At 50.2% G+C, this 19,094-nt stretch overlaps 2 protein-coding genes and 1 long non-coding RNA gene across 3 annotated transcripts; all 3 read right to left on the reverse strand.

The window, feature by feature from the left end:
- Window positions 1-1,122: 1,122 nt before the first annotated feature.
- LOC137152674 (uncharacterized) lies at window positions 1,123-1,953 on the reverse strand. The gene is made up of 2 exons (XR_010919569.1): window positions 1,714-1,953; window positions 1,123-1,302 (listed from the first exon to the last, which is right to left on the reverse strand). It is a non-coding gene; the product is annotated as an uncharacterized lncRNA (long non-coding RNA).
- Window positions 1,954-3,455: 1,502 nt separating this feature from the next.
- On the reverse strand, window positions 3,456-10,173 carry LOC137152808 (uncharacterized; the record flags this gene model as incomplete). Its single annotated transcript, XM_067547776.1, has 5 exons — window positions 3,456-4,576; window positions 5,596-5,734; window positions 6,472-6,524; window positions 8,396-8,505; window positions 9,908-10,173. Coding segments are annotated over 5 exons (606 nt in total), but the record flags the coding sequence as incomplete, so codon positions are not given.
- Window positions 10,174-11,035: 862 nt separating this feature from the next.
- Window positions 11,036-12,850, reverse strand: LOC137152809 (CMRF35-like molecule 2). Its single transcript, XM_067547777.1, has 2 exons — window positions 12,811-12,850; window positions 11,036-11,388 (listed from the first exon to the last, which is right to left on the reverse strand). Exons 1-2 carry the CDS (start codon window positions 12,848-12,850, stop codon window positions 11,036-11,038), a joined length of 393 nt encoding a protein of 130 aa, XP_067403878.1.
- Between the last annotated feature and the right edge of the window lie 6,244 nt (window positions 12,851-19,094).

Genomic DNA, 19,094 nt, shown 5'->3' on the forward strand with positions numbered 1-19,094 from the left:
CAAAGAGTGAGGCTGCCCAGCTGGGGGATCCTAGCCCAGGGCCGGGGGACTGCAGGCCCCTTCAGAATGAGTTGCTGCAGCGCAACTCGGCACCCGCCGTGAGCGACAGAGCCAATGGGACGAGCGGGGCTGCAGGTACCAATCTGCGCCCCTTCCTCCCTGCCAGTGGCTGCTGCAGGATGGAGTCGAAGGGCAGCATGACGGTGGGGGTCAGGAAGGGCGGTGGGGAAGTGGGACGAAGAAAGGACACCGTGTCCCACCCCCTTCCTCTTTCAGAAGGGAATTGTCACTTACTGGAAAGCTGCCCTGAATGACAGACACTGTGTTTCTCTCTCTGGGACACTTCCCTGATCTCTCCTAGTCCCCTCCCCTCTCTACCCTGCCATGCACCAAAGCACCCCCACCCTCCTTTGCCGGTTGACTCCTTTCCCTCCCGCACTCATCCCTGCCAACCCAACCTGCCCTCCTTCCACCTCAGAACTTCCTCAACCCCCGTCAGCCCAGGAAGGTGACACCCCTACACCTCACAAACACGCTCCTATGCCCCCAGCATGTGAAAACTCTGCCCCCTTCCTGGCTAACCCAGCAGCTCAAAACCACCCCTCCGTTCTCAAGCTGCTTCCTCGGGACGCCCCCATGCTTGGAAACCCACTCTGTGGGCTCAGGCCTGCCAGCTCCCCTCTGCTGAGAATGAGGAAGTGGCTCCTGAGGAAAGGGGACGAGATCCCCTTGACCACATGAGCTGCCCATTCCCTCCCGCCCTGTCCCCATCACAGCCAGGCTGTCCATGCTGACAGTTATTTGAGCAGACAGCGAAGCAGGAGCACTTCGGAGCTGCAGGTGACGGCACCAGCCCAGAGCTGCTGGGTGCACCACAGGAGGAGGGAAAGCTGGGTTGAGAACGTCCTGCCTCGTTCCCTAATGACTTCAGCTGCCTCCCCAGGGTGCAGAGAGACCTCCCTCCAATTTTTTTCCAGCACATTTTTCCAGCCACATTGACAGGGGCATTTAAATCAGCTCTATCTTTTATATTAATTGCACACCCGTAGGTCCCGTTATCTCCCAGTGAGAGGTTCTCCAGGGTCACTGTGAATGTGCTCTTGCTGTGATCGTCTCAGAGGAAGACTCTGCCCCCCTTCATCTTGGCCTCTGACCCGGCAAGCTCAACGTCTTTGAGGCAGGATTTCCACTCTGTTCCTCTGCCCCAGGATTTCTCATATCCCTGATTTCCTTCACTGCACAGACACTGACCCACCCGGGGCCCTGTCACCTCCCCAGGGGCAGCAGGAGCAGAAAAATAGCCTGAAAAACAAAACACAGCAAACCTCATCACAGCCTCCTTTGTAATGAGGGGTGGAGGATACAGGGCAGCACCTCGAGGGTTCCTCTTTCTTAGCCCAGGCTGGTGGTTACACATGATGTACATCATACCATACAAAGGGAACCCTTCTAGGAAGTATATCAGAGGGAGTCTCTCTTTTGGTGCCTCTGGTGTTATACACACAATAACCAGTAGAGTTGGTGCTAAGGTTACACGGCACACGCCACCCGTATAGAGATCAGAATATCTACTCCCCCCCTTCCACATGCACTGGTTAGATTCTTTTCTAGAGCAAACAGAGGGAGAAGGGAAGAAAAGGAATCTGAATCCACTGGTGAATCAACCTCCTGGCTAAAGTCAGTGGCACGAATGGATGAACATGAACCTCTCACCTGGAAGGCGGAGAATCACCCCAGCAAAGGGCAGCTGCGTCTTCCCAATTATCACCTGTTTCACTTTTTTTCGTTAAAATGCACCAGAAATGAACGCTGCGTCTGAGATGGCGACCCTGCCTACTGCAGTTTGCAAAACCCGCGGTGCTGGTGGCATCCAAAGCCTCCTGCTTCTCTTTTCTTATCGACTTCCTTTTACTCTGTGCTAACCACACGTGTTCCTTATAAACTTTACAAAGCAAGAGGGTAAAATAGGGAGAGAGAGAGAGAGAACAGGCGGTTGGTGAGGCGAGCTGTTGAGGATATGAAGTCTGGTTACTGGAATGTAGCTGTGGTTTAATATCTATTTGTGTCATGTATTGTTTAGATTTATAGAGAACATGAACAGCTTCTACCTGGGGCTCAGGGTGCAGGTGTCATATATTAAAGATACACTGCGGCAGGCAGTGACCGGGAGATGGGCGGTCATGCCTAGTGGGCAGAGCAAGAGTCAGACCTCATGGACAGAACCCAGGTGTCCAAGCCAAGGGTCAGAGGCCAGCCTGTGGAGCCAAGGCTCAGAACCCGTTACCCGCTGTGAGGCAGGGCTAGGAAGAAGCAGACACGAGCTATTACAGCATGGGCAAATGCTTTGAGCAGCTGCTGCACTTAAAATCCATTGGCTGACTCTTCCAGCCAATCAGGCAGTGGCAGCCGATCAGGCAGCCTGCTACAGGCTAGTTATGCTCGTTAAGTCTCCCAGAGACTGGCTGTTCCGGGTCGTGGTTCCTGCCACAAGCTAGTACAGGCAAAAATAAACGGAGCAGCCTCCTCAAAACTCCGAAGGGAGCTCCCCCAGTCCTCATCCCTGTCCCCAGAGCATGCACACTCACACGTGATGAATGGAGCTGGTCAGAAAATGTTCATTGACTCAACTTTCCAGCAGCGACTGGCGTTTGGCTGAAGGTGAGTGAGTGGTTCTGTGGAAGCTAGTGGGGATTTTGACAAAATTTCATTTAGAAAAAAAAATCAGTAATTTTTTTTTTTTTTGGAAAAGATGAAGACATCCCTTTTTGACTTTTTTAAGACAAAATGTTTTGATTTTTCCTTTTCAAAATTGACTTTACATATAGGTTGAAACCAACAGGTTTTGAATTCATTGAAATGAAATGTTTACATTGACCTGAAACAACTTTTTTTTTGCAGACGTTTGATACTAATAAATAAGAATTCAGAGACCCCGGCACGTGGAATGCAGAGGCTGACACCACAAGGAGATTCCAAAACCTGGGACTGTGGAAATACAGCATCTGTGCAAGCTACCTTTCAGTTGCATGTCTACAGTACGGAAGGAATTGAGATGGTCACTTATTACAGATTACAAACTTTTTGTCAATTCGTGACAACATTTTTTGCAGGACAGGAGTTCATTTTCCAACCAGCTCTACTCTTGAATGATACGGTTGCTTGCAATTATGTTATTCAGACACTAGATGTCATGGTGAATTGCATAGAGATCCAGGCAGGATATTATCCCTGGTCAACAAAAGAGGCAAAACTTGAACTTAAGCTATGTGGAAGCCTATGTGCTTGTGTCTGTAGTTGTATCTGGTTTCCTTAATAACCACTTCCTCTTTAAGAGAGGTGCTCATTGCATTCATTATAACACGCTCCAGCCACTGATCCCAGATTATGATACATAAATGCCAACCCCCTGTGCATCCCTCCCTTCCCAGAAGCCCGAGAGAGGAGAAGAGCTTTGTAGTGGCAGGACATCCGACTCTTTTGGAGTAAGAAGGGAACTGAATTCCATGGCATAGGGCCCCCCATAAACACTCTGCTGGTGGCTCCCTCTTTAAACTGAGGCCTTTGTGAAGGTGGGGAGAGTGTGACTGTCTCTGAGGTAGTCTCTGCCTCGGTCTCTATGATTTCAGTAGCATTGCACTTGTTTATGCCATCTGTGAATCTGGCTCTTTGCTCTCCCAGCCCTGCATCCCATTTCACATGTTCATCACTGGGGGACTTTCCTGTCTCACTGGCATGAACCGTTCATTTGGAAACTTTCTCTTTGATGCTAATTAATGATAAGGATTCAGATAACCCTGAGCATCGGATGCAGAGAGACAGACACCTGCTAAGAGATTCTAAGTCCTGGGAGTGTGGAAATACAACTTCAGTGCGAACTACCTTTTATTGGTATGTCTACACTGCCAAAGGTATTGAGCTGCTCGCTTATTACAGATACAATCTGACATTAGCCCCTGCCCATGTTGTCCCTGAGACCCTGTTATATTTGAGTCATTCCAAGGAACTTAGTCCAGAAGAGAGAGAGGAGCTTTTTATTAACAATTGTCCAGCTTTAAAGCATGGGAATTCTGGCAGACAGGTGTGTGTGTGTGTGTGTGTGTGGGTGTGTGCGTGCACGCACAGCAAACCTGCAGAACCATACAAAGTCCTTCTAGAAATGCTTCCAGTCATTCAGAAGGTGGAGCCATCAGGAATTTGTTCGGTTTCAAGTTGATGTGAAGAACGAGAAGAACTGAGCAGTAAGTAAATCTGTGAAAACTGCCTTGCTGGAATGGGATATAATCAGCAACACTCGCATCTCAGCACAGGGGGACCTGGCGTAAGAAAACCAGAGAGGAACAGGAACCTGAAAACGTCTACGGAATTGCAGGAAAATGAGAACAAGCTGCTAAAAATTCCAACAGGAGGATGGGGAATGTTCCAAGAGGACTGAGCTTCATCCAGGAGCTTTTCCCCCATGCTTTGGTTGACAATGAGATGGAGATGTCCTACTGCATGTGTTTGGCTTCATATTGGCATAGGTGGAGAGGCTGGAAATGTCACTGCCAGGAATATTTTCTTCTGTTCATCCTGGAGCCTGAAACAAAAGCACCATCAATCAGAGGAGGCAGAGTATCTTGGAGCAGCTCCAGGCAAGACAGAAAAATGACCTCAGCTCAGTGACCTGGCTTTAACTCTGTTGCACCTTCCAATAGAGTTCATTAGCTGTTGTCCCTGGCTGAGACTAACGATTCTTAAGACAGAGGAAAAGGCTCAGTGCTGGAAGGGCCAGAGGGAGGAATTTGCCAATAGATTCTCTTAATTACTTAATTACTCCATTAGCTAGTGGGAAAACGTCTCTTTTCCATGGAAACTAGGAGAAAACCAAATATTTTTGGCATTCCTCAATTCTCCATGGAAAACTTGGACCTGTCATTCAAAAAACCAAATAACCAAAAACCAATGTTTTGTTTTCAGCAACAAAACCCAAAAGTTCCAGAGGGGTAGCCGAGTTGGTCTGTGTACAGGAAATACAACCAGAGTCCTGTAGCACCTTAAAGACTAACAAATTTCTTCAGGCATAAGCTTTCGTGGGCTCCAATCCACTTCGTCAGATGCATGAAGCGGAAACCACAGATAGGAGATATATATATATATATATATATATATATATATATATACATCCAAGGGTGAGAAACATAACAATGGGGAAGGCAAGTGCTAACAAAGTGAATTCAGTTAGGGTAGATGAGGCCTATTCACAACTGTTGATTAGAAGGTGAGAATGTGTGAACAGTGACAATTACTTCTTGTAATGAGAGAACCATTCCAAGTCACTGTTCAGACCCAGTCTGATTGTGTCAAGTTTAACAACAAAAACCATTTTATCTCAACACTGCCCCAATGAAAAATCAAAACGTCATGAGGAGACCCGATGCTAGCTATGATTTTTGTTCTTGTTGTTGAAAACCCAATTTTCCACTGGAAATATGTTGATTGAAAACATTTGACCAGCCTAATCCTCCGCCCTGCTCTAGTGAAGAATTCACACGCTGGTAACTGACATGTTCCAGCAGCGCTCAGCTGTCAGCGGTAGCCATTGGGCTTTCTTCCTACCTGGGTCTTTTAGCGTTGCATTTCCATAGACAGGCTGGGGAGCTGCTGAGTCGGGTGTCTCCTCCACGGTCGTGCAGTCGGCTGCCTCGCTACAGGCTAAGTGAGCATTGGTAACGAAGGATGGCGCGGTTCCAGGTACCTGAAACAGACACGTGATGTGTTCAGAACAAAGAGAAAACTCTTAGTCCTTTCTTCCCAAAGTGCCCCGTTGGGAGTTATGGGCAGAGAGAAGCCAGGAAGCAGTTTCTCTCTGCACCTTCACTGCATGTGTTTGAAGAATGACCCGTAACTCGAGTCATCAATGGGGGCTTGTATCTGACACGGTCAGCATTAAAAGGCTGAACACGCTCCCAGGGAAGCTACTACAGCAGTAACTCTCCTAAGTGCTGGTTGTGGTGAGCTCTTCTGTGTGGACCAGCCACTGGAGGCTGAGCAAGCTGCACATGGTACCAGTGCGGGTCACAGCTCAGCACCGGGCAGAGTTCCTCTGGGCTGTGTCCACGACTCCTTCGCTACTTTGGAGGAGCGGTGTGTGCTGCCCAGGGGTCTTTGCTCCCTGTCCCCTTCAGGGTCCCTCCCTTTAGCCCTTTGACCTTCACACCTCTGCCTCTTTTTTCATGTCTTGTCCCGCATAATGGGTTGAGTCCCGGGCCCAGAAGCTCCTCCCCTTAGTGTGGGGGAGGGGCTTTTAGCCGTGAGCGGACACAACGAGTACCTCAGCAGAGCGGAGACAGAGTAGGCCGCGCTGCACCCTTTCTAGGGCGGATATTTGAGATCACTCCGCACTAGCGGACTGATCCTGGAAGGCCGCAGCCGCTGCTTTCAGTTTTTGAGCAACTTGTGAAAACTCAGGCGTCTGCCTCGGACCTGCCTTACCAGCTGATAGAGATGGACGTTCTCTTCCCTTTGTCCAGGCGATCCCTCCAGGGCTGAAAGACCTGCAAAGGGAGAGTGTGTCAAAGTGACGTCACGCTGTTCTAGGTGTGTCTAGGTGTTTCTAAGGCCCTCCTCGCACCAGTGTCTGAGCACCGAGCTGCGATATCCGCTGCATTAAGCTGCTCTCGGAAAAGGCGTAACGCTGAGCAACCTCCATCGGCTAGGAGATTTTGAGAATGAATTTGTTAAACACTGAACTGCGCCGCCCATGTAACCCCTGAGCCTGGGTGAGCTGCTGGTGCTAACATGGACCCAGCCCGGCAGAGCTAAACGAACCAGGCGACCCTCCCAGGACAGACATGGTGCCAAGTCTCTGGATCCACAGACCACAATCTTGTTTGCCGCATGTGGAAACAGCGGCTCTCCAGCGTGTTTGCCTTTCCTCCACAGCTCAGCCTCTCTTCCCTGCTCCCATGAGGTTACGGCTCGGTGGATGTGTTTGGCAAGGAGAGGACAGAGCCAGGCAACGCTACCCGTGGAGGACTTTCCATAGTCAAGCATTGCAGAAACGTGACAGAGAATCTAACGCTGGCCTGACTGGCATTAGCGTCTTATGGTGGGATCATTCTGCCCAGCTTTGAGCGCATTTCTTGGAAGCCGAGTGCGCTGCCACCAGCAATGCAGACAGACACTAGGACAAGCTGGCCTCAGAATCTGTGCACTTGTAACTAGTTTGAGATGCAAACAGAAGATCTTTGGGCATGTGCCAGCAGCGTCTCATCCCAGCAGGGTCATGCGGTTCAGGGGGCTCCAGGGTAGTGACATGCAAACAGGTAACCAAGTAAGTCATTTCAGGTGTGAATGATACACCAGGGGTTAGCAGTGGTAGGGCTAATGGAATTGCTGTGGGAATGGTAGAATGGGGATCACTAACATAACCCCCACCGAAATAGTTAAGTTCCTTCCGTAGAGGTTCAATTTTTTTGAAAGAAGGTGTGAGAGAAACAGACGTAAGACCATTTGTGTGTGTGGATGCAAGGCATTTTCTGCCAGGACAAAGGAACGTTAAATGGGTGCAACGTTCCCATGTAGACAAGTCCTGGCTCTCCTGCTTTGTGTGAATATGATACAGGCACGGTGGGAAAATCATTAACTTTCTTTTTTCTTTCCAAATCGATCTAGGGCTATTTCTTACTCCTCCCCAGAGCTAGGAAAAGAGAACTCCGGGGTTTTACCCCCATGCGTGGGGCTATTTAAAGTCCAACTGCAGGTCATTGAAGTTAGAGGGAAAGATCAGTGCTACCCAATAAACGGAGATCTTACACGGGTTGGTCTAGGAAAGAAGGAATTGGTCAGTTTGTTTGTGGTTATTAGACCTTGGCTGGCCCAGCTGTGCTAATAGTGTCAGAGGCTCAGCGATTCCCAGAGTGCAGAACCCAGGGCAGCGTGGGGCTTTGGAGGTACAGCAAGCCTTAGAGCAGCCGGGAGAATGTCTAGGTGGGGAAGGAACTTTCCAGAGCTGGAGAGATTTGTGCCCCTCCCAGCTGAGTGAGCGACTCCTGTTTGTGTGTTTCTCTTTTTTTGTCTTTTGATTGGTGTTGGACTGAATGTGCTTCAAAAACTGTCAGACCTCTTAGAAATAAACAAGTCAACTCATCCACTTGGCCTGTGTTAGGCAACTACTCTGTGACTGGGATTGGGGATTCTTGGGGGTTGGTCCTGGGGAGATCTGCTGGCTTCCAAATTTTGCGCGTCCTCTCTGCCTGCGGAGTTGGTAGGGTAGGGTTGAGTGTGACTAGATGCTTGTGATATATTTGGAGACAGTTTCTGGTGGAAGGAGCAATGTGGGTCAGAGAAAGGAAACTGAACACGCAGGCTGCACTGATTGTAAAGTCACTTTACTCTGCAAACTGGTAATTCTTACCTTTGTTTCTCCTCTGTGACGTCTTTATAAACGCTATAGCAGTGAGCAAAATCAGCAGCAGAATTAGCAGGACGCATGGTGTCCGGATATGGAGGACTGGGTCTATTTTCCTAAAGGCAAGGGGGGGGGGAGAGAGAAAAGTCATTCTACCTGCTTGGTACTTGCACTTTCTTTACATAGCATTGTAATCGAGCAGCTCCTTGCCTTTGACCGGAAGGTGTGCGTGTAACCCTCATTTCACAGAGCGGGCAACTGAGGTGCAAAAGTTTAGTGACCGTCTCCAAGGTGCCCCAGTGAGATAGTGGAAGAGCTGCGACTGGCACGTGGATCTCCTGCCTTCCCCCCTTGTCATCTAAGTGCTAGTCCTTTGACTTCAGCAGCCAGTTAATTGTTTTTCAGTGATAAACGCAAGTCCCCAAAGGAGACTTGGGAGGAGACATTTATGTTCCTAACCCTTCAGCTAGGGAGGGCGGGGTTCAGACAGGAATTGGGCAGCCAGTGACGTGTGTGCTTTCAGTCTCGGGTCTAGAAAACCTGTGCGTGTGATTGCCTGTGGGCCCAGCCCCTGGAATCACGTGATGAGGGCAGAATCTCCTCTTTCATCTTAAAAAAAAAAGAGTCTCTAGCCTCGGGCCTGCCAAGAAAGGCTTGTGAGCTGAGTGACGGCGGCAGCGACAATCGATCTGAACTGCCCCATGGAGGTGGTTCAGTGGCACAGGAATAGACTAGGAGGGTGCAGGCAGCTATGGGGTCCTGTGTTGTGGTGTCACTGGGGCCTCGATCGCTTTAATCTATCCCTGATTTCAGTGCTGAGGCTTCAGGCCAAAGATGTGAGTTCATGCGCCTCCAATCGGGTTAGTGCTGCCTTCCAGCAGACACTGGATGGCGTCTGTCCTAGATTCTGATGCTATTGGAGTTGAACTTGTCCATAGGCCACCAGCACAATGGGTGTCACCTGCAGGGATGTGCCTGCCCTCTGAGTGCAGCGCAGAAACCGTGGCTGGACCAGAGCACTCTTTGAAATGGGACCCCACGGTGCCCTCTCATGAAGGTTGTAGGTCTTGAACCCTGGTCCACAGGGCGCTTAGGAGCCAATATGTTGCCACCTGTCACTGGAACTCAAAGCTCAACCTTGGCAGAGGACTCCTGGCCTGGGATCTGAGTGGTAAAACTCCGTGGGTCCTGATTGGCTCCCTGTGTCTACTTCAGCTGAGCAGAGGGGCCGGAAGTTGTCTGTGCAACTGTTTTTCTTTTTCATGCTTAGGACTAGTTCCGCTGGGCTCCCTGTCCTGGGGTCTGACTCTGACATCCTGACCGGGCGCCTCTTGAGCATGGGCCTGCGGTTTGTCTCAGACTCTGATCTCTGGCAACCTGGCTCTTGGTCTGCCCCTGGCCTGTCTCAGATGCGGGTTTGCGGGTATCCAGAACCTGGCCTGGCTCCTGACTCCTGTTCTGGAGTCAACCCGCCCCTGTCCTGGTGGTGACCCGTCTAGAATGTGTGCAGGTACTCACCATGCGGGAGGGTCGCTGCTGTGAACGGTGGGGCTGGATTCAGTCACTTTCGGGACGGTGGGGCTGGATTCAGTCACTTCTGGGACAGTCGATGTGAAAGGAGACTCCGTGGAGGAAGCATCAACTGTTGGCTTTTTCTTTGGTGGAATTGGTGCTGGCTTTGGTGAGGCAGGCACAGCTGTAAACAAGCAACTGAGCTGTGTTAACAGCCCTCTGATTTTGCAAAATATCAACGGAGTATGTACCTGCCTTCGTTTTCGGGATATTCAACACCCTGTTTATGCATTTGCTGGACTACTATTAATCCCTAGTTCCGACCTAGGGGAGGTGTCTAGTGCTTAGTTTTAGCTCTGGCTGTACTTATGTCTCCTGGTTTATTTCTCATGGACTGAATCTGCAAATGGACATTAAGGATGTAGAAAGACGAAGCTTGTTCTCCTGTGCGGTGGTTGCTGCTCTGCACCATGTTCTTACACATGTTGTATTAACAGCCTGACTCTGAAGAGAGTTTGGACTTGCAGCAAAAATATCACAACTCCGGGTGCACCCAGCCAAGTGCTGCTGCACCTATAGAACTTGAACGGCCTGTTCTATAAATAGCGTTACTGTGTTTTCTGCTGCCTGCGAGCAGTTTCTGGCCTCTCCTCTTCTTCCCCACTCAATACTAACCTAAGCCAGTGTTCTTCCCCACACCACTCTGACACTGATTTCTACAGGAACATGGGAATTGTTTTATTGGATCAAACCAGTGGTCCACCTCGATATGCTGCGGACAGGGGCCAGTACCAGCTATTTCAGAGGAAGGTGAAAGAGTCCCATAATTAGGGAATAATCTGTTCATAGGGAACACTTCTTCCAGCTTCCCTCAGTTGGTGGTTGGTCTTTTGTCCTGAAACATGAGTGTTTATATCCCTTTTACATTTCATTCAGCTTCGGCCTGGTCTAAACACACAGTTGAACTGATTTAGCTACACATGTGACTGTAAACCGATTTAGTTAAACTGGTGCAACTTTATGTTTCCTCCCCCCCCCCCCCCATCCAGCGCTGCAGCCCCTGAGCGGCCAGAGTCTGTGCGGGCAGCGCCGGGCACCAGCTGCCGGGCTGTGCCTGAACTGCTGCACCCGGAGTTAGCGCTCGGAGCAGCGCAGGGATATACCTGGGGTGACGATGACCTGCACGTTGTCTACGGGATCAGACAAAAACCAAATCCTGTGTATCCCGCACAGGTAAGTGCCGGCGTCTGCCGAGGCCAGGTTCTCCACGGTCACAGTGAACGATCTCCGCCTGTGATTGTCTCGGAGCGAGACGCGGCCCCGCTTCACCTCGGCCTCTGTCCCGCTGCTCTCAGCGATGTAGCCCCAGGACTCCCGGTACCAGTACTTCGAATAACTCTCATAGCCTTCGCCATAGGAGCAGTTCACAATCACCGACCCGCCCGCGGGGCCACGCACTGTCCCGGGGCCCGTCAGCGCCCAGCAGCCTGCGGCAGACAGACAGACACAGACAGACACGGGGCGTCGTTACCTGCGAAACGAACAGAAAATGGCCCGTGCCAGTGGCGAACGGGGAGGGGGCCAGGCTCCTGGCGTCGGCCGGGGGTGCCGGGCCGGATCTTCCCAACATACGGGGGTGAGGCCGCCCCCTGGCCGCTGCAGGGCTGGACCGGCGGGTAACTGCGGGGGGCTGGGACGGGCGGGGGGCGCCAGAGTCTTCCACCTCCGGCTCCACCCCACCCCCCCAGCGCGTTTGATGGCCGGCCGGGCTCCCTCCGCAGGCCGCGGGTGGGACAGCCCCGTCTGAGCTGGCGCCGGGCTGCGGGGCTGGAGCGGGGGAGGCGGGCGCTGCGTGGAGGGTAAATGCGCGGTGGAGCCGAGCCTGCATTTGCCCCCCCAGGCCTCACGCCTCCCCCCGCAGGTGCAGATCCCCCCTCTCCGGTGCAGCTGGGGCGGTGCCGGGATCTCTCCTGCCCTGTGTGGGAGGACGCAGATGCAGGCTTGCTCCCGGGATCCCAGAGACCCGCGGTAGGTCACTGCCCTGTGCCCCGGGGAATGTTGCGCTGACATCTGAGCATTTGCCTGCCCAGAGCAGGAGGCCGGGATGTGCTGAGAGACGCAGGGACCCAACTCACGGCCTGCTGGGCAATAAAACCCCAAACAGACAATCACTGCCGTCCCCAGCCCACAGCGAGAGAGCAGCTCCCCCTTCACATGCCCTGCCGAGCAGTGCCAAGGTGTGACACTGGGCAAGCGGGATCCCTGTTCCCTTCCTTCGTGCTGGTTCCAGCCTCAGGATCTCCAGGAAGAGACACACACCAGTGGAGTTTCCCCAACCCCAATTACTGAGCCAGGGAGAAGTATCCTCCCTGCACGGAAGCGCAGATGGTGGGTGACTCTCAGGAATAACCACAGAAGAAAATGTGTTTGCCAGTCAACAGGTGCTGCTGCAAATCTGGACCCCCGTAACTGCTGCTGATGGAGCATCACAGGAAAAATGTGGGAGCAAACTCTTCATAGCCAGAGAGAGAGAGAGACCGTGGGACAATCGCATTGTCCCCTTCTGGGCTGGGAAGTTTTTGGTAACTTACAAATGTAAAGCACCAACCTGCAGTAGTTTTACCAACAGTTGATTTCTGCAGAATAGCTCCTAGTGAATGAGCAGCTACATCAAAGGTAAGCAGCAGCACAAATAACACAGATCCCACCCGTGAGGCAGGTTCAAAAGTCTCTAGGAGCAGAGCACTGAGGCTCCTGCAGGTTTATTGGAAGCCTCAAGAACCATTCCTGGAATCCCTTCTTAGCAGCCGCACTCTGCTAACACACACAGATGTGGGTGTGCGAAGGGCCCGAGGAGGAAGAACACTGGCTGTTTCTGCTGGTGCGTACAGAGCTCGTCGCCTTCTTACCTGGGATAAGCATCCAACTCAGAACAGGGAAAATCCTCATTGTTCTGCCTCTCCCCACAGGCTGGCCGGACGTTGATTCCAGGTAAGTCTCTCTCCAGGAAAATCCTCTCTCTGTTACCAGGAGGCACCAGGTCTGGGTTTCTGCTGATGCAGTTTGGAATGAAACTCAGGCTCTGTAACTAGTTCTTTCATTGCAAGGGTTCCTCCTATCTGCGCAACCTCACTGCCCTCGAGGAGGCTAAGGGGGAAGTGGCTGGTGTCTCACTCTTTGCCTGTGGTTGGGGTGTTCTCTTTTTGTGTTGTGATACTCAAACCATGAGCAGGACCTGTTACAGGGTCTGGTGCAAAACAGAAGCAGCAGTTGCAAGGAGTTCCTGAAATTTCAGTGGATTTCCACCATCAAACCCTTCCTTTGAAGCACACCAATATCCCAGCCTCCTCTTACTTGGCAGATCTGCCCTGGGCAGTGTGTAGATCAACTCTCCGCTGCCCAGTGACCCAACCTAGCCTTATAGACAATGGACTCCATGAGCAATGACAGCAGCAGAAAAGGAACCCATCCAGGGCACCACATGCCTCTTAAGGTTTCTACTTTGTTCTTCGATCTGGTTGAGGTTGTTAGTGTGGAAAGCTTTCCTGCTGATCAATGTCTAGTTGAAACTGAATCTTTGGGGGGAAATTCTAGGGGAAATTCGTGTTTGTTTTCCTGCAGGCGAATTTAAATGAAAGTTTTCAGTTTGAATCTATGTTGCAAATGAAATGAAAATTTCAGTTTTGTTTTGGATTTTGTTTCCTTTAGGTATTTTGGGGGGAGAAATGAAGTGAAACAATATTATAAATAAAATAAAAATGTTAATTCAAAATGACAATTTTTGTTTTTAATCAATTCAAAATGTTAGCGAAAACCTGAAAAATTTCAACTGAATCTTTGAACCAACATTTTTTAATGTTTTATTTCTCATGGTGAAAAATGTCTGTTTTCTGACCAGCTCTGCTTTGTCCTACACCAACTGTCATGTGTTGTCCCTGTTTAGATTGGAAATGCTTTGGAGCAGGCCAGTACCAACTATTTCAGAGGAAGGTGAAAGAGTCCCATAATTAGGGAATAATCTGCTCACAGGGAACACTTCTTCCATCTTCCCTCGGTTGGTGGCTGGTTTTTTGCCCTGAAGCGTGAGGGTTTATATCCCTTTTACATTTCTCTTCAGCTTAGGCCTGGTCTAAACACACAGTTGCACTGATTTAACTCCACATGTGACTTTAAACCCATTTAGTTAAACTGGTATAACTTTATGCTTGGGCACTCCTAGAACCCGGGTTTAAAATTGGTTTTTATCAGTTTAGCTTACATCTGAAGACTGGTCTACATACAAATGTGCACTACAATAATTACATCTGGTTATACTTCACACTGGAACAAGAGATGTAAGTCTGTGTGCAGACACTCTGGAATAAATGTCCTTTTTAAACTTAGCCTTAAGCCAGTAAAAATCCAATGAGACTCATGCAGGAGCTTACCTGGCAGAACACTCACTTTCACAGAGAACATGTGATCAAATCCCAGTCTTTCTATACCACACCAGTAAATCCCGGAGTCGTCCTCTATGAGGTTTTTCATGGTCACCATGAATGTGCAGAAAGCATGAATGTCTCTGATGGAGACTCTGTCCTTCTTCACTATTGCCTCTGACCCTCTTGTCCCAACAATCGTGTAGCAGGATGTCCACCTTGCTCCTCTGCACCAGTATTTAATATGATTTTCATAGCCTCTGTCATACCGACACTGTGCAGAGAGTTCTCCGCTCAGGGGACCCCTGGCTTCCTGAGGGCCAGTCAAAGCCCAACAGTCTATAAAAAATAATCCAGACAGAAATGGAGATCAGAACAGCCATAGTGGATCAGACCAATGGTCCATCTGGCCCAGTATCCTGTCTGCCGACAGTGGCCAATACCAAATGCCTCCGAGGGAATGAACAGAACAAATGGATGTAAACTGGTCATCAACAAGTTTAGGTCTGAAATTAGATGAAGGTTTCCAACTATCAGAGAAGTGAAGTTCAGGAACAGCCTTCCTAGGGGAGCGGTGGGGGCAAGCAATGTAGCTGGCTTCAAGACTGAACTTGATAAGTTTATGGAGGGGATGACAAGGCTGGATACATGCCGTTGTGGGCGATCTGTGATTGCTAGCGGCAAATATCTCCAGTGGACAGTGATGGGACGTTAAATGGGGAGAGCTCTGAGTTACTGCAGAGAATTCTTTTCCAGCTGTCTGGCTGGTGGGTCTTGCTCCCCTGCTCAGGATCTAGTCGATCATCATATTTGGGGTCAGGAAGAAATTTTTCCCCTGGTCAGATTGGCAAAGACCCTGGGAGTTTTCACTTTCCTCTGCAGCCTGGGGCACAGGTCACTTGCAGGTTTAAACCAATGTAAATGGTGGATTCTCTGTAAGTTGGAGCCTTTAAATCATGATTTGAGGGATGTGTGTCTGATCATTCTGTTCTTTACTGGAGTTTCAACCAATGTGCCTGATAGTGAAGTTAGGCTTACTGGTGGGTAATTGTCTGGAGTACTCCTGTTGGCAGCTGTTTAAAAAAAAAATTGGGTGGGGGGTGTGGAAAGGAGGGGAAAATAGCGTATATTGGCTACTCACCAGTCCTCTGTTAGTTTGATTTAAGCAATAGGTTACATCCCATAGTTAGTAGTTCTGCAATTTCATATTTGCGTTCCTTCAGCACTCCTGGGTGAATAGCAGCTGGTCCTGGTGACTTATTACTGTCTAAGTTATCAATGTGTTCCAAACCTCCTCTGCTGACACCTCAGTCTGGGGCAGTTGCTCAGATTCATCACCTACAAAGAACGGCTCAGGTGTGGGAATCTCCTTCACATCCTCTGTAGTGAAGACTGATGCAAAGAATTCATTTAGCTTCTGTGCAACTGTGCATGTCTTCCTCGAGTGCTCTTTTAACAGCTCCTTTGTCCAGTGGCCCAATAATAAACTTGTAGCCGAGAAGATTTATAAATAGCGCTGGGATGAGGACACAATCTGACTGGCTGGTCGTACTGTCTGCATCTTTAATCTACCCCACCCTCCTGCTGACCCAGGGCGAGGGGTCCGGCTAGAGACAACCTGGGAGCCTCTGTCTCTGAGCAGTGCTGGCTCACTGCTGATCTACCCCCTGGTTCTGTCTCGTGGTTGGGGGGCAATAATGGCAGCTGACAAAGCAGAGCTCAGCATCTCCTAGCTGCAGCCCGTGGGCCGTTAGCGCAGACCAGGCCGGATTGGGAAGGGGAATGACCTGCTATCTTCCTTCCCTACCCAGAGAAGGAGGGGGCCGGGCGTAGCAGTCACTGGAACAGCGTGTGAGCAGCATGTGGCGCTGCTTTGCCACAAAGCGATCAGAGCAGGGACTCACCTGGGAGAACAGCCACACTGCCCGGAGAACTAAAACCACTTTGACTTCTTGTATTTATCGCACACCGGTAAGTCCCAGTGTCCGGTTCTCCACGGTCACAGTCAATGGGCGCAGCGTGCGATTGTCTCTGATGGAGACTTTGTCCTGCTTCCGCTTGGCCTCCAACCCCCTGGTCTCAACAGCTTTAGTGCAGCTGGACCAAATGATTCCTCTGCACCCAGATTTGGGAGTCTCCTGCTATGCCCTGTGATACCGACATGGCACAGACACTGCCCTGCCCTGTAGCCCGCTCACTGCCCCTGGGCCAGTCACTCCGGGGCAGCCAGCCCATGGAAATAGCCTGAACAAACAAAACAAAGCCAAACGTGTGATCCCTGTTTTGCAGTGAAGGGTTGAGGATACATAGCAGCAGCTCAGGTGACTACTCTACCTCAGCCCAGGCCGGTCACCGTATGCTACGTCTTAAAACACCTTGCACTGGATGGCAGGACATCAGACCAGGAACCAGGGGAAACCTTCTAAGAAACACAGTGAGGAAAAGTTTCTTTGACGCCCCGGGGGGTATAAACACAATAACCAATCGTCTCAGTGCTGAGGGTGCACGGCGTAAACCAGCCCACCGAGATCAGAATACCCACCACCCCTGCGCCTGGGAGTGTCTCTTGTCTAAAGCAGACAGAGGGGGAAGAGGAAGAGAATGAAGCAGAGGCCATTGGTTAAATTAACCTCTTTATGTAATTTTCCCAGGCATGAAGAGCTGAACGTGACCCTCTCGTCTGGAAGTAAAAGAATCACCCCAGCAAAGGGCAACTGCATCTTCCCGACAGTCGCTCCTTTCTCACTCATTCTCTTCAAATGCACCAGAAGTGAGTAGTGCTGCCGAGATGGTGACATTTCCTTCTGGGCTTTGCAAAGCTGCAGTGCTAGTAACGCCCAAACACTTCTGTTATCGGAGCAGAATAAAAGAAGCAGGTTTCCTTTTGCTGTCTTTTAATTTCACATTCCTCTTGTACACTTCTTATAAATAAGGGGAAAGAGAGAGAGAGAGAGGGAGGGGCAGTTTGTGTTGGGAGATCTTGGAGGATCTGAGTTTTGGTTCCTAGAACGTATCAGTGATGTTCTATATAAAATGGAGAACATACACATCTCCAATGCAGGGTTGTAGGTGCCTTTGCCATATATTAAAAATACAAACAAAATGAATGTACCAGCCCCTCAACATTAGGAAGGGGAAGCTTCTGCTCTTGAACTGTGTCCTTGTAATGATGATATTCAGCCAACTTTCTCAGGAGACCGATTTTGTTGTAGGAACAAATTCTGCACAGCTCTTAGGCTCCATCTGTTGTAGGCTATAATCACTGGAAGGGCATGTTTGGGGCTCTCGTGCTCGGCCGGGGAAGCCGGCAGACCTTATCAACTAGGTAAGCCACGTCACTTAGTCTACACTGAGAAGTTTTACAGGCAAGGCTGTGTAGGTTACAGGTGCAATTTGTTGCAACACAGCTATGCGAGGAGGGAAGGACTGGGCTGTGATTAAAGCAGTGGCATGGTACCCATGAGACCTGGGCTCTATCCTAGCTCCCACACACACGCCTCGCATGGAGACACTAAGCAAGTCACTTGAAACAGACCCACTGCCAGAATGCCCCTAAAACTTACCCTCCTTCTCTGTCTGGCCCCTCCCCTGAACACCAGAGGGTGGCACATCCTGGCCTGGAGGCTGAATGCTTTTCTGCATCTGTTCAGAGGGAAAATGAGTCTGTTTCTCTCCAGTTCTTTGGTTTTTATCATGGAAAGTTGGGTTTTCAGTTAAACAGCTTTTCCCCGGAGTATCTGCGTTCCATGGAAATGTCACGTTCCATTACAAACCCAAACACCACCTACAGTGGTTTTCAATTTGACCAAAAATTCAATTTTCCATATGGGGGAGGGGCAGGGAACCTGTTCTCAAGCTGGCTCTACCGATCGCTGTTGTGGACAGTTCTGTTAGTATTTATGGTAGCAATCCTCTCCTTTCCTGACAAGAGTCATGTGCTTTATTGCACTAGCCCGGCCTGGCCTGTTCTCACGGGGTGGTTGCTGTATGATACTAGAAGCAGGGGATGGCTGGTAGTGAAATTTAAGAAATTCAGGCCCTGATCCCTGCAGAGACTTATGCACGTGCTTAACTTTACCCATGTTACATGTTAATGTCGTGTTTCGTCATGAACGGCAGCCCGAGTGTTCTGGTTTGCAACGTACTTTGAGTCTGCTTCCTTTCGACAAACGGAGTGCTTTTTTATTAACGGGCGAGCAAGGGAATAGATTCCCCAGTTCCTCCCCTGCCCCTGTCTCTAGTGCACACCCAACGCTGGGATACAGAGGGTTTAGCAGGCTAAAGGGGACAATGTGTTAATACAGCAGTGGCCCATCACCTCTTCAGGCTGTGAAATGCTTCCAGCAAATGAAACTCACCAGTTCTCTGTGTTATGGTGCTGGGTACCACATCCCGCTCTAAGGGTCCCCAGTGAAATCCTGAGAGCGCAGTGCCGAGTTCCTTATCGCTCAGCTGCCACTTGTCCCTGCTTTGAATCTGTTCTTTCTGCTCATGTTGGTGGTTTTGGCTCATTGCACTTGCCTTGGCAATCGGAAGGGGACTGAATTTACTTAGCTTTTGTCTACAGCTTGTGTTGCTTTAGGGAACCAGCAGCAGTGCAAGCTGCTGTCTGCGGGCGGCCTGCTCCCATCAAAGGCATCAACGAAACTCCCATTTGACACCATCGGGTGCAGGATCCGGGCCTGCCTTCTCGCAGAAAGGAGCCTACAGGTGGGAGGAGGTTATGGACCTTCCCACCCACCTACCCAGAAGAAGCATGAGGTTTATTGGGCAAA

This window comes from Emydura macquarii, unplaced genomic scaffold, assembly GCF_026122565.2.
Source record: "Emydura macquarii macquarii isolate MOO-44397 ecotype Brisbane River unplaced genomic scaffold, CSIRO-AGI_Emac_v2 contig_1230, whole genome shotgun sequence".
Lineage (NCBI taxonomy): Eukaryota > Metazoa > Chordata > Testudines > Chelidae > Emydura > Emydura macquarii.